Here is a 15,274-nt window from a genome sequence, read left to right on the forward strand (position 1 = left end):
CCTTTATTCACTGCTTCTTTTTCCACATTGCTGCAAATATGGCGATCAGCACACATGCAGGTACACAGGTGTGCATAGATAAAAGAAATGGGCAATACATATCCTGTGCAGAAAAGCACACTTTTAATCTTTAACAGGGAACAAGTACAGAAAGAAAAACTCCATTCTTTGAAAGGGTAAAATGGCCATCCAATTTTCCAAAGTTACCTATAATGGGGAAAAATGTAGGTTTAATCTCTTAATGGACATTGTCTTTAAAATCTCCACAAGTGATGTATTCAGCGTTGGCATTTACTGCAATAGCATTTTTATTCCAGGGTGCCCAAAACGTGCCTGGGTCTACACTCGCAGACATGCTGATTTAAGGCTGTAGCAGCAAAAGTTTGTAGAAGCAAGTAATATCTACTTAGACTAGATAGCCTGGCCAGAAAATAGAAAACCTATCATGCGTGCTGTCTGTTGATCAGATCTAACTAGAAAACAAATGGCCATTGTTCTTGGTATAAGCTATTTATGTTAAATTGAAATGCATAAGTGGGTATTAAGCTACATTTTTGAACTGTAATTCAGTTTTAATTTAAAATTTAAAAGAAAATGCTACCTAGAAAATAAATAACACATCACAGTTCCCATTAAAAACTCCTATGAGCTCCTGGCAGAGAAAATAGGGGAACTTAGGAGTGTGTGCATGAGCTAGGTCTGGAATACAAATAATATATTACAAATGGAGTGATTTTATCTAGCATATGTCCAAAGAACATCAGATTTATGTTAACATTATGTAGGGTTTATGTGGAACGTGTTTGAATAGACTGAAACAGTCATCTAAATAATTTTTATTGCATGTTTGACTCACATGAAATTATCAGTTACCTCGGCAGCTCACTGCAGTACAAGTCACCAACACGTGTCTCTTGCAGGCTGCCAAGAAAATGAGAAAAGCTTGGGTCTTCAACTATACTCGAGAGAAAAATGGGGCAAAACATTTTTTTGCCCTGCAATGGGCACAGGAATGACCGGGGATCCTACTTGAAAAGAAAACAGAATGTACAGTGGGACTGGATAAATGAATGGTGAATAATGAGGAGCCTGCGAGTACATGTAATCACAGAAAAATACCTCTGCGATGGACTTGGGTTAGTCACCTTATCCATCTTCCAATCCCAATGCCAGATCAATAGTACTTACTACTTGTCCAGCACATCCTTAAAGACATCCAGTAATGGAGACACTACTACACCCCCCGCAACATAAAGCTGTGCCTCACTAATGTTACCATTAAAAAAGCTTTTCCTCCGTGATGCAATTTAGATCCATTACATCTTACTCTACCTACCCAAGAATAGATTATTCCCTTCCTCTTTGCGATGGCCTTTTAAGTACATGACGACTCTTAGCATCTCTTTCCCCTGTCCTCTTTTCTTTAGTCCAACAGCTCCAGCTCCTTTCGACTTCCCAGCCCTTTTCTTGTTATTGTTGCCACCTGCACTGTCCCCTGTTGGCTCCCATCCTTCCCGGGCTATGGTGCACAAAACCAACCCTTCTGATGATATCCTGCCAATACTGCACACCGCATGGATCGTGTCCCACATGTACTTCTTCCTGGGATGTTTATAATTTTTTGCCACAAAAGCACGTTGCTGATTCATGTTAAGCTCATGGCTTACTGTAGACTCCAGATTCATTTCTGAACAGTTACTTTTTCACCAGTTGTTCTTCTTCCTGAGTTTGTGCAGTTTTTAATACCTGTCTAAATTAAGCAGCTTGCTTTTGTCCCCCCCACAAGTTATGCCTTGCTTTTTAGACCAGTTTTGTATTTGTCAAGACCCTAACCCCCTCCTCCAGCATGTCTGCAATTCCTCCCAGAACTGAACAGAACCAAATCTAGATTCCTAGAGGATCTTATGCAGTGCATCCATTTTGACACAAACCCTTGACACCTACTCTGTAGGTACGGTTATCTAACTATTTCAGCCCCAGTTCCACAGCAGCTCTGCACAGACCCCGTTTCCCTAGCTTTTTATGAGCATACCAAGGTACAGTATCAAACAACGTGACATTACATCTTTGCATGACTCAGTTGCTGTGGTAACATAAATTAACAAAATGTACATTGTCGTAGCAGCTTTGTCATAGCAAGTATGTAGGCTTTTCTACGCAAATCATGGCAGAAGCAGCACAAGGATCTGAGATGAAAAAGTAACTGGACAAAATGTGGTGGCTGAAAAGGGAAAATAATGACAGTGGGAGGCTAAAGCAAGAGCTGACGAATCATCTAGATGTTTTAAGGATGCCAGTTTGGAACCAGGGACCACAATTGTGTTTTAGTGAAGAAAGAAAAAAAAAAAAAAAAAAAAAAGGATGAGGCTCTACTTGCAAAAGGTACTCAAAATATTGAAGCAGGTGGCCAGCAGGAAATAGACTTACCATTTAGGATCTGAAAGTTAAGCAGGAGTTAGTTATAAAATAAAGGCAGCAAGCACTAACAATCGCTCTGTTGAAATCCATTATCTGCTCTGGCACAACTGATGAGAACAAGCCGGATCAAGAGAATTTTGAGCAGGGACTAAATCAAAGAAGTGGACTGGTGTGGAGGAAGGCACGTAACACAGGTTTCCCAGGTTAAGAGGGTGAGTAGGTTCACTTAGAGGGCAGCTTGTTGGACAACTGCAGGCATGAAAGAGGCATTTTCTACCCAACAGGCAGAAAATATTCAAGTCATGGAAAACAGCCGTAGCTAGTATGGGGAGAGCAGAAATGGCAGAATAAATGCACAGCACAATTGAAAAAGTAAACAAACATTGAAAATATTAATACGTATTTTTTTTTATTTGAAAAAAAAAAAAAAAAAGAAAAAAGGCAGCTGTGATGCAAAGTTGCTAAAGCCAACCTGACTTAACAGAGATTCATAAAGAAGACAAGGGAAATTAGAGTTAATATGCACAGGAAGACAGATGGTTTCACAGAAAACATACTGTTTATAAACTTATCTGATTCTGTATTGTTACATTATAGTGATGTAAGTACAGATTCTGGAAATGAAGGAGATTCTGGTTCCAGAACAGGGCAGCTGGTCCTGTTTTCCCTCTTCTTTTTTCAGCACTGATTATGCTCACGAGTGCATTGTCAGTTATTAATAACAACTTTTTCCTCCCTTTACGTACCAGGAAAGGGTTGTGCAACATGTGAAAGTCCCGGACGAGCTACTGAAGTCCTGAGTTTCAGCAAAACCTGAAAAACAGTGGTGTGGGAAGAACAGTGAGCATGTAATGGGGAAGCAAACTCAGAGGGAGAAGGGAGGCATCGGAAGTTCTGGAGGCGTATAAATTCCCAGCACCTGACTGTCCTACCAAGACGAAGACTTTTAACTCCTACAACGTTCCCTTCCAGGTACTGCTGCTATATTTGGGGGTTGCGATCATGGGACAGAAAAATCTTGGATTCTGACTCCCACACTTCTATTTTAATTTGGAAGCAACTTGCTACTTAAGTCAATAGGGAGGAAATGGGATTTTGCCAATAAGCAATCCAGTGACATCAAGCAGCTCATTTCATTTAAACTCACGTTTGAGCAAACTTAACTCATGCTTACAGTGAGCACATTTTCATCAGTTACAAAGGTACTGGAGGTTTACATAATCTGAAAGAGGAGACGAGGTCAAAAAGATCCTTTAGACAAACTCACTGGGAACTAGAGTTTACTAAGGAAAAAGTTAATGTGAAACTCTCTTGTGACTTTAAGTAGTTTCAAAATCAATTCAAGTCTCTCCCTCTTCTGATAATTACGAATCATTTTCTTCAGTGCCGCAGTGCTTTTAACTGACTCATACACTCCTCAATCACCAGCAAAGCCTTCCATAATAAGCAGCAAAGTGGAATTGCAAGTGTCTAATTCTTTAGTCTTGCTTTCACTAATTTCCTCTTCAAAATTAATATTGTTAGTTGCATTTGGACACCACTCTGACATTTCTGAAACAGCATCAGCATGTCTGGGACTAAGGGTACAAGCATTATCTTTTTTTTTTTTAGTAGAGGTCTCAGACTTTCTGCACAGCCAAGGAGTAAACCACAGCCAGCCCCTTGCACCAAGCTGAACCTTCCAAATTATGCTCAAGCAAACTGGGAATGCGATACACTGAGAAATTGAGCAGATCTTGTGCTGAACGGGTTGAATAGACAATGCCATCCTGCTTATAGACTCTGTCAGTTCTATGAGGGAAGCTTTATTGAAATATATACAGGAAAGTGACACGGATCTGTTTCTCTAGAATGTTCTGTCAAGTAAATTTATTACATTTTATTGCAAAAATGAAACCTGAAGAACGGCGTTTCAGGCTGATATTTCTTCATAGGGTTTATTACATGCAAAATTCAGAAATGCAGCCCATTTTCTGCTGGGTGCCTGAAGAATTCTTTACAAACTTCAGTAGTAGCATACGAGTAGGCATTGCAATGGGCTGCCCAGGGAACTGGTTGAGTCACCATCCCTGGAGGTCTCTAAAAGACGTTTAGATGTAGAGCTTAGGGATATGGTTTAGTGGAGGACTGGTTAGTGTTAGGTCAGAGGTTGGGGTCGGTGATCTTGGAGGTCTCTTCCAACCTGGCTGATTTTGTGCGTGACTAACGCTTACACACACGCTTTGCGCCTGTGAGTAGCGATGGCTTTGTGTCGTGCCGTGTGTACGCTCAGCCAGCTAGCAAGCCACAACCACAACATCGGCGCTTCATTCATCTCCTCTAACCACCTCCCTGGCGCGCAGCCACGTCTGCACGAACACAGAAGGCACCGTGGGATGGCGCGAGGTAGATGGATTACTTCATCTCCACAGCAGCAACAGCGGGGTGGGAGGAAACACCCCCCGTTTTAGAACATGGGACGGAAACTGAGCTTTCCACCAACTCCGCCACAGGCTCCCTTTGCCGTCCTTGCCAAAGAGCTCTCCCAGCCCTGCTCCTCTGCCTGGGAAGACCAGGACAGCGAGGTACGAGCAGGCTCCGCTCACAGAGCTCTGGCTTGGTGGCAGCCGGGTGGGCATGGAGGACCACAAGCCCAGGCCGTGCTGCTGCCATGGCCAGGGGTGTTCATCATCACGGGGGGTGTTCATCACAGGGGTGTTCATCACGGGGGGCTTCATCACGGGGGGTTTCATCACGGGGGGCTTCATCATGGAGGGGTTCATCACAGGGGGGTTAATCACGGAGGGCTTCAGCACGGGGGGCTTCATCACGGAGCCTCCCCTCCAGCACTGAGGGGACGTGTGTGGGTGCCTGGGGGGCGGCACCGCGGCACCCACCGGCAGGTGCCGCCCGGCAGGAGGAGGAGGAGAAAGAAGGAGGAGGAGGAGGAGGAGGAAGAGGAAGAGGCGGCGGCTGGGCTCGGGGGCCAGGCGGGCTGAGGCCATGAGGCGGGCGGTGGCGGTGGGCGAGGTGGCGGCGACCTTGGCGGGGCGAGCCGCCCTCCGCCCCGCATGGCGGCCAGGTGGGTGCCCGGGGGGGGACCGGGGAGAGGGGGGCGGTGGCAGCGGCCATGGCGGCGGCCCCGGGGCCGCCCATTGCCGGGGCTGGGCCGGCGTGCGGGTAAACACGGCCCTGCCCCCGGCGCCTCCCCGAGGTCGCCCGGCCGGCAGAGGAGGAGGAGGAGGAGGAGGAGGAGGTGGAGGTGGAGGTGGAGGTGGAGGTGGAGGTGGAGGGAGCAGCTCGGTGGAGGTAGGAGACGGCGCCGTCCCTCAGCCCCGGGGGTCCCGGGGTGCCCCCGCTCCTCTCGGAGCCCCGGAGGGAATTAGAAAGTTGGTTCGTGTCCTCTGCTCGCCCCGCCGTCACCCTTTTCTTTAAATTATTATTTTTAATAAGTCAGGGCGGCGGGGGGCTTCTCTCCGCGCTGGTGGCTGTGCGGGCAGAGGCGCGGCAGGCGGCCACCTCAGAGAGCACCGCCTGAGCCACGGCCAGGTCCAGCCCAGCCTTTCCAGGTGCAGCTTCTCTTCAGAAAAAGGAAAATATAATAATGATTTCCATTCACCTGTGTGTTTTGGACTTGATTCTGCAGACAGGTATGAGTAACGTCGGGCATGTACGGCTGCGTTTGTGGCACCCTGACGTTATTCTGTAATGCCCTCGGGCGAGGAAACTCGGCTGCTGCGTGAGTGCAGCACCCACAGACAGCAGCCGGGCCCGGCCGGCAGTCCTGTGCCTTTGGTAAGGCCAGGTAGCCCCTGTCGGATATTGTTGCTGAAAGTTGGCTTCAGCACGTCAAGCCATCCCGCTAAGCATCAGGTCTCGCTTCTCCACCTGGAGAAGCGTTAAAAGTGCTGCATCCTGCCCTCTTGGTCTGTGTTTGCACAGTGGAGCAGTGGTTCATAACTGGGGATCTTCGTGTTACACAACTAACAAGGTGCTTAAGAAAGTGCTGGGTGTACAGTCTTTTGATCTGGAAAAAAAAATAAACCATTCATGTCTGGGTTTGCAGAGTGCCGGGATGCTTCCTCCTCCACCGTCGCTTTGCCACCTGGCATGTGCCCATAGAGCAATCCTACGAGCTTACTGTCACCCTTCTTCTTGGACAGCATTAGAGAAAGCTTAACAAACTTCTTTTTTTTTCTTTTCTGTGTGAGGATGCTCTGAGATGAGATTCCACCTCGACAAAGTGTGAGGTAGTGAGCTGATCAGAATTCAAGTGTGCTGTCATTTTTAAGAGAATTTATCTTAGTCAAAACAAGTTCACTGCTATGTTAGCATGCTTACATTACTTCTACAGGTAAATGTGCTTCCTCTACCTTCTCCCTTCCCTTTCTTTTTCATTAATTAGAATTACTAGTGTTGAGAAATCAAAAACTTTCTTTTTTCTAGTGGAGGTAGTTGAACCAATCTCATCTCCCTACAAACCTTGCCATATTTATGGTTTCAGTCCAATGTGCCCATTTCACTGTTACTACTACACTAGACATCTATAGGACAGCAGTTACTCAGTGGTCATACAATAAACATTACCATTTTTGATCCTTCTAGAAAAGCAGCTATAATTTATGAGTTCCTGGTTGACAGAACTGCCCCCAAAATTTTTAGGCATCTCCAACTCGAAAAGCTTTAAAGAAATGTGGACTTATAAATGCAAAGAAAAGTGGAGTTTATTTAAGGTATGCAATTTAAAAACCAGCACTATTCAACTAGATAGAGCATGAAGGATTATCTAGACTTGACTCATCTGTATATATTGTGCATTTTAGGCTGAACAGTGAGCTGAGTAACAGTCCACTGGAGTGATTTCACTGCTTGCTTTTCTGGATTGTACCAACTGTTTAAAATGTTATTGGTATTCTAGTGCTGTTTATTTCTTTGAAGGAAACTAGACTAGCAGTTGATGAGACTTGAAAAGACTGGAGGCTCAGTTCAATATTTGATGAAACCATTTGCTCTTTAATTTTACATAGGTAAGTGGAAAACCTTACAAGATTTTCTTCACTGACATCTTACATATCCTACACGTAGATGAAAATACTCCTTAAGCAAGCTAAAACAGGACAATTAAAAGACAACTTGAAGTGAAATGAGGAACTTGCTTGGCTCAGGTCAGTTTTTGTTGTATTCAGAAATGGCTACAGATTTAAAAAAAAAAAAAAAAAAAGTACTCAGTGCTTGGTAGGAAGGACACATGTCATTTAGGTTGATTTCGTATGTTAATGAGGTCACAATCTTGTTCAGTATTTTCTGCATCAGATCTGTGACTTCTGGCTTGAACGAATACTTTGGAAAAAAAAATAATAGTAAAAAAAAAAAAAAAACACCCTACCCTAGAGTACTTCAAGTCTGTGTGGATTTTTCACTGCTTATGCTTTTCTTTTTTTAATTATAACAGATCCTAATCTGAATTGTCTAGCCTCCGCTACTAACCATGGATCTCAGCCTGTATTTTAATTAATTCTTAAAAGCTGAGCTACTTGAAAAAGAATGACAGTAGTAAAAGAGGTGGGGGTAGAGAGTTACAGTAATCAAAGGGAAGGCTGGAAATGGGATATGCCAGGTTATGGCGTAAAACTTACCTTTTTCCTGTTCTGTAAATATTATTCTGTTGCTTCTGCTGTTCGGTGAAGCAATGTCCCGCATGTAGCTAGGAAGTAGTGGATAGGGGTGGGTTTTTTGTTGTTGTTATTCAGGAGATATTTCCTCCTTCACTCATTTCCGTAGTGTTTGTTGCCATGGCAGCTGGCCAGTGGCCTTATTAGTGATGAAGGTGGTTGCACTTCTTTTTTCGTGTCTTGTGATACTGGAAACTATATCCGAGGTACCAGAAGAAACAGATGTTGTACATAGACTGTAGCAAACTGTTTCTGTGAAAAGACTGAAGTGTTTCAGTCCTTGGACTGAAGTTATCGTATAGTTATGTGTGATATTTCTTACTGTGTACTGCGCAGTTATGTTTAAAATGCCTCCCGTCTTCAAGCATGCTAAATATTTACAGTGAATGTACTACCACTGCCATATGTTTGAAGTGAGTAACCCATTAATTGAACAAGCCTCTTTTTTTTTTTTATGCTTGAAAGAATTGACACTTACTGCTTTTTAGTCACTAATTTGTATGTTTGAAGTAGTGTATAAGAACAGCAGAGGTAAGATGGTGTAACAAGAAGTGGAGTCATTTTTCTTACCCCCTGCTCATTTCCAGTTAGCACGCAGATAGAAAATCAATTGTAATCTGCTCATAATTGCCTTCCTGCTAGAGTTATGAGGCATCTCTCAAATTTTCCTTCTCTTCCCCCTCCTCCTTTTACTTTTTTCCCCTCTCTCCATGTTTTTCCTCTACGTATCTTGTGGAATAGGCAGCTCTGCAGGGTTAGAGGGGGAAAATACCATATGGATGGTTTCCCCCTTAAAGCTCTGCATCTTTAAATACTGTTATGTAGCATCTTGAGGCTGTGTCAAAAGGCATGTTCTGTGCCATGTTGTTTATTGATGAGCAGAAACTGACGAACGTTTTCATAACCCTGGGGCTTTCTGCTTAGATGAACTAGGCATTTCCCTTTTTTACCTGTTTTGGGATTGATTACTTAAGGCTGTATCACGTTTCTTGTGTGAAAAGGCTGGGCTTGCACTACCAAAAATTCAAACTGTATTTTGCTTAGCGTGAAGAGCTGGACTTGACGCTTTGTCACTCTGCAAGGATATTGTGCTCCCTGGTTAAGGAGTTGTTTTAGCTTTTTGGTAAACTCCAGCTCTACTCATTCTTGTATCACAGCTGCAGAAGGAGAATGTTTTAAGAGACTGCTTGAATCTGCAGACTTGTGCATCTGTAGTCCCAGCTGTAAAGGTCCAGACAAGAACCTTTCTGAAGTTTGCCACAGGGAGAAAAGCAGCTCGCCCTCTGCAACTGCAGGATTCCTTCTGCCAGGCTCACTGCACAGTCACGCTCCAGACTACCTCTCCTGAGTGCCTGGCTGTGTTGGGGTTGTTTTTGCTTGATTTATGATACCAGTGTAACACTTGAAGATTTCTCATTCGTCATCCTCCTCCCTGGGAGGGAAGATGTCTGTTTATGTATACATGTAGGTAGATACAGATGCAGAACAGAATGCTAGACCATCCCCAGGGTCCTTTGTCCTTTAAATGTAGAAACATCATATACCCTCTGAAAATATAGTTCCCAACACCTTTGTTTTTAATCCAAAGTGATTTGGGTCTGAGTTCTTTCAGGATAAATAGGCATAAAACTTCAGCAAGATTGTACAAACTAAGAATGCATTCTCATAAAATAGTTTTATTGAGTCTGGTTGGAGAGAAAAGTAAAGCTGTGTTCAGGAGGAGGGATTTTATTTATGTGGAAGTCGGTATTTTGAGAAAAGCAGGGAAAAGCGAGGAAGAGACAAAGCAAGACATGAAGTGGTCGGGAGTGAAAGAGAATTTAGTGGTCATTAGTAATCCTCCCAGAGGAAGAAATACAGCAATTTATTTTGGTATGAAAGGAATGTCTTAGGAGGTGGTTGAAAGTTGCAGAGCGGTGCCAAAGATTGGGGAAGTGAGTGAAGCTGGAGGTGTTCAGCAGCACATGTGACACAAGTTACTGCAGATACCTGAAAAGCAGTCTGCTTGCTGCAAGTAGCTCAAGCTCTGGGGCTGGCAAGAGGCTGAAATCCTTGAGTGCTTTGGTAATTGACTAAAACTGTCATGATAGTTCCTGAAAGACCATTTCTGTGAGCCATCCTCCCATATGAGCTATAAAAAGGGATGTGTTAAGTTGAGAAATCAATGGATCAGTTCTTGAAGGAAAATGCCGTGAAACTTTGAGATTTTGTGATGAGTTGAAAATTGCTGCTCTGCTGTCACTTGGTCCTTTTATCTTAGGACTAATTAAATCTGGTGGTTTTGGCTAAGAGAAGGGACAGATTGCAATTGCGCCAATAGAAATTACTTCCCTAGCTTCCTTTTGTTCTGCAAGTTTCTGTTTACACAAGTAGCTGGTCTCTTTAAACCCTTGTCTCTCCGCGTTCCTAGTTATAACTGGTGCCCTGTCTCTGATAGGGCTCTGAATCCTTCGTCATCTGTGAAGTTATTTGACCCATGGAGTTACCTACTCCTTCCTGCACAAAGCATCGAAGCAGAGCCTCATCCTCGGTGAGACATTTCCCTGATAAAGTGTCATCAGTGCTTTTGTGGAGTTCTCCATCAAAGTGGAGGGTCTGAGGGCCTCACAGACTGCAGCAACATCCCCTAAGGCCCTCCCCAGCTCAAAATGCTCAACCGAGTTATAAACCTGAGGTAATTTCTCCTTCAGCCATAATTCCAATACATACGGTTTGTCTTGCCAGACGCACCTCTGGAAATGGTTTCTCCTGGATGGGGAAGGGCTGTGATTTACAAACGCCCAGGGCAGTGCACCTGGGTTCACGAGTCTCTATAGCAGCTGCTCCGGGGTTGTTGCTGCTCCTCTCGCCGGGCCGCCAGCTGAGCTGTGAGTTGGGCTCGCTGCAGTTCCCGGCGCTGTCGCGGTCAGATTGCAGTCTGGGCTTCCTGAAGCTGTTGCTGAGCTACAGCCCGCGCTGGCTGCTGTCAGATTAAAGTCAGAGTTTTCTGCTTCAGCTGTTGTTTCCCCAGTCGCTTGATCAGTTGTCTGGTAATAGCTTCTTATGGTAGCCATCGCGTGGAAAATAACACCTGATATCGTGTGTGCATTGGCAGAGCTTTCATCTGGTTCCAGCAAGAGGCTGTGTGGCTCACGAGTTTGGTGCCCACTAGCTGCAGCTTGATCTTAATTCCAAAACTCATTCAAAGTTGGGCTGTTTCTTCTGAACTCTGCCTTCTTCTCCAGATGGGCCATCCCTTCTGTTAGGAGTGGAACTTGGTAAGCTTCCTTTGCCCTTATAACTTAGGAGAAATTAAACTGTATCTCTTCACAGAAATTGTGTGTGTTTGCATCGAGGAGCTGGGCAGCCAGCCTTTTTCCAAGACTCAGAGTAATTGCACTTTGGCTTTGTTAGTCCCGTGTGTGGCCTCCCCATAAGGTTCTGTTCAGCATTTGGTGACGGGCCTCTGTCTGATTTGCTTCACAAAGCTGGCAGCTCCAAAGTTTCGTGAGGCCGTGGTAGCAGCCTGTAGCTCACACAGAGCACGAAACACCAGGCTCTGGAGTTTTTAGTTCCATCATGGCAGTACAGATGCACAGAGGTGGCTCTGGCTTCATTTCTCTGCTGATGAGAACCCCTCGCTGGGTTCAGAGGGTAGCACATTACAGATCAGTTACCTGGTGATGTGTACAAGAGGGACCTCAGGTGAGCAAACTCATTCATGAGACAACAAGTGTCATCATCTTAACACTGATCTTTCTGCCCTCTGTGAGCAGAAAGCAGTCTGAATTGCTCATGTGCAGCTTGGAAGCACTCAGCGGTGTGCCTGGGGGAGCACTGGAAGCAGATGCCTCCAGCAGGCATTGTGAGTAGAGTTCAGTTCATCTGCTGACGAGGAAGGCTTTTGTGGAAAGTGAAGCTCAAGATGACGTTGCAGAAATAGGTCCTAAGAAATAGGTCTTAGCAAGAACACAGCCAGCAGATGCACGGGGTGGTTGTCTGCCTCTTGTTGGCACTCAGGACATCACCCTTGGAGCGCCGTGCCCAGGTTTGGTCTCTGGAGGATGGGGGACGTGGACTGACTGGAGCAAATCCAGAAGGCAGCTCCAGGGATGTGCAGGGGGCTGAAATACCTCACGTACGAGGAGAGGCTGGGAAACCTGAATTTCTGTGGCCTTGGTAAGAGAAAGCTCAGGAGTCTTACGGCTCTCTTCAGCTCTATAACCTGAGGGTGTGGAGAAGACAGAAATGCTCTGTGTAGAGGAATAGACCAGAAGGACAAGAGTCAGCAGTCACAAGTCACAGTGAAGAAATTCTCGCTGGCCATAAAGAGAAACGTTCTCCCCATGAGAGCATTTAAACGCTTGGGTAGGTGCTTAGGGAGGCTGTGGGATATCCAGCCCTGGAAATTGACTGGAAGCTTGACTGGGAAAGGTGCCGAGTGACCTGCTGTAGTTGCCCTTGCTTTGAGTTTTGTGGGATTTGTTGAACTAGTTGACCTCTGGAGATCCCTTGCAAGCTAAATCATTTAATTTTAAATGCAGCATCACTCGGTGTATGAGGGTGGAACTCAGGAAAGGAAAATGTGAGCTTGGGGAGCCAAAAAGAATCAAAATGTATTAACTTTAATGAAGGAATATGCACAGGTATTCACTCACCGGACAAAAATCTGGTTTGCTTTCCAACTTTAAAAATAAAATGATAAAGTGGGGACTAAACATAGAGGAAACCTGGTCTGCAATGTTCATTTCTAACTTAAAAGTTGCAACCTTCTGAGCTTAGAACAAAATGAATCTGCAACTTTGAAGTCCTACAAAGATTGTTTAAAATCACTACCAGATGGTTTGTCTCTTTCTGATATATTAGGTTATTAAACAAAAGTGGCCAAACTTTTATTAATATGTAAAATTAGGATTTCAAAGATTGGTGTCTGCAGCTTAGTGTGTGGAGTTCCTGGTCGGTTCTCCTGAGTTCTGGGATACGGCAATCTGAAGAAAATCCTTACCTAGATGACAGGTAATCGGATTGATCTCTGGGTAGTTATTTTCTCTTTATTTCTTTTTGAACTTGGATTTGCAGCTACAGTAACCTGCTTACCAAATGATCTGGCTGTTGTTACTACTTGTCAGTGCTATTAAAAGATTCCCCAGAAAGCAGGGAAGAATTATATACTAAGTGTGTCTCAACAAACCACATTTGCTGTCTCTTTCTTAATTCTTTACTTTAAAAATCTGAGTAAAAAATTTGAACCTTAACATGTTGTTTTTGGCTTTTTCATCCCTGTAGAGAGTGAATTGTAAAGTTGAAAGTCTTGCAGAAAATCCGCTGCTGGCAGCTCCCTCGGAGAAGGCTCCAGTCCAAAATGACAACTGCAGCAGCATGGTACAGGCAGAGGAATTGTCTCTCAAATAAGCATAGCCCTGTGAAGCCATTTAGGGCTACACAGAGTCCAACCAACACCTTGAACTCTGTCCAGGAACCCTGGAGATTAAGGAGCTCTCTTGCCAGCAGCATGACCTGAAACACAACCTGCCCATGTTGCTAGACAGTTTGAGAAGCCTATTTTCCTCTGACACTCCTTTCAAACTCTTAATAATAGCATGGCACAGATAAAAGATGTTAGGTTGACTAGCGAAGTCTCTGAAATTTGTATTTAAATGAAGACAATACTTTTTTTTTTTTTCCCCACTTAACCATGTTAGTTTTGTTAGCGGATTTTCTTCTGACAGAACAAATTTGAATAAAAGTACTTTGCTAAGCATGACGGCGTACACTTTGTACAGTTGTAGGCATTGTCTGGCCGCCCAATATTGTCACAAGGAAAGTTAATTAGACAGTTCAGATTTTCACGTTCAGAAAGCACCCAGACAGCGTGACTCATTCTGGAAGTGGGAAGAGATCGAATCCAACGTGTACCGCCGGAAACTCCTCTCTCCTCTCCACAGGGATTTGTTTGTCGGTGTCTCTGCCTCAATTCACGAGTAAATAAATCAAAATAAGGAAGGAATGAAACGATGTCCTCTGGCAATGACCTTAAACTAATTGTCGTCATCCAGTTTGTGGCAGAAACCTGCGTGTTCCGCGCTGCCCTGGTGTGGATGGGAGCAGCTGATCAGCAGCCACCCTGCTGCGTGACAGGGGGCTTTCGACATCGTGGTTTGCAATCAGGAGGAAAAACTGACTGGTAGAGCTGGAAGGTGCAGGTTGGAAGCTGCTTTTCTTGGTTTCCTTTAGCAAGCTGTGTAAAAGTAGGATAGACCCTTAAGTGGCTACAGACTGGAATTGATAACCAGGCAGGTGATTTTTCTGTCCTTTTTTAATCTGGGTAATTTCCTTAATAACAACATATTGTAGGCTCTTGCATCACCAAGAGCAGAAATGAATACAAGATACTAGATTACAGTGCATTTCTAAAGAAAGCTTCTGAACTTACCCTCAGCACTAGTGGCAGCTGTTATATTTTTCCATGATATTTGTATTTTTTTAAGAGGGGAAAAAAAATCCCCTCCCTCAGGAGACTGTAACTGAGGGAACAATCCTAAAGCAAGGTCCACAGGGTTGGTGGGTCTTACTCATGGCTGTATCTGAACAGGGAGTGAAAGGATCCTCTTCTACAGGCATAGTTAAGAAATTAAACCTTGAATGGCCAAACAGTGGGAATGGTGAAATTACATCTGCATCCCATAAAGGAGAACACTTTCCTGATACAGTTTGGATTGCTCTTGTGTATCTGTTTCCCCGAAACACCAAGAATTTCTGGTCACCTGACTTAATCTTCTTGGAAGCAGGACTTCTGTGGCTGTGCCGTGTGTGTGTGCAAGCACTGGTTTATTTATGCAGATGTGGTCATGTGTGATGTGGTTGTGGGATCTCATCCGTGTCCCTAAATCCCTGACGGGAGGGTGCAGAGAGGCTGGAGCCAGGCTCTGCTCAGTGGTGCCCAGTGCCAGGACAGGAGGCCATGGGCACAGCCGGGCACCCAGGAGGCTCCCTCTGAGCACCAGGCAGCACTGCTGTGCTGGGCGGGTGACGGAGCCCTGGCACAGGCTGCCCAGAGAGGCTGTGGGGTGACTGCAGTGTCTCTGCTCTGTGCTTTCTGCTCAGTTGGCTGGTCGGGCTCGAGCCCGTCGGCCTCCTTAAGCAGGCAGCAGTATTTGGGGGCAGCTGCATGTGGGCACTAAGTCATCTCATGGCAAACAGCCTGTGGTCACGGCCTTTGTCTACCC

General features: G+C 44.9%; 1 protein-coding gene across 4 annotated transcripts in view; it reads left to right on the forward strand.

Annotated features, from left to right (window-relative positions):
- Nucleotides 1-4,845: 4,845 nt before the first annotated feature.
- ZC3H12C (zinc finger CCCH-type containing 12C) overlaps nt 4,846-15,274 on the forward strand; it is a 41,945-nt gene continuing 31,516 nt past the window's right edge. For 2 of the 4 annotated variants that reach the window (XR_014317302.1, XM_082758038.1), the window contains exon 1: nt 4,846-4,982. Coding sequence is in view for 1 of the 4 variants with exons in the window: in XM_082758038.1 (XP_082614164.1) it covers nt 4,872-4,982 (111 nt within the window). In the remaining 3 variants the exon portion in view is untranslated. Of the gene's footprint in view, nt 4,983-5,417; nt 5,480-10,605; nt 10,744-15,274 lie in introns of those variants that run through there. The other 2 variants (XM_082758039.1, XM_082758040.1) reach the window with 2 other exon arrangements.

Source organism: Aythya marila, assembly GCF_965140915.1.
Source record: "Aythya marila genome assembly, chromosome: 1".
In the NCBI taxonomy this organism is placed as follows: Eukaryota; Metazoa; Chordata; class Aves; order Anseriformes; family Anatidae; genus Aythya; species Aythya marila.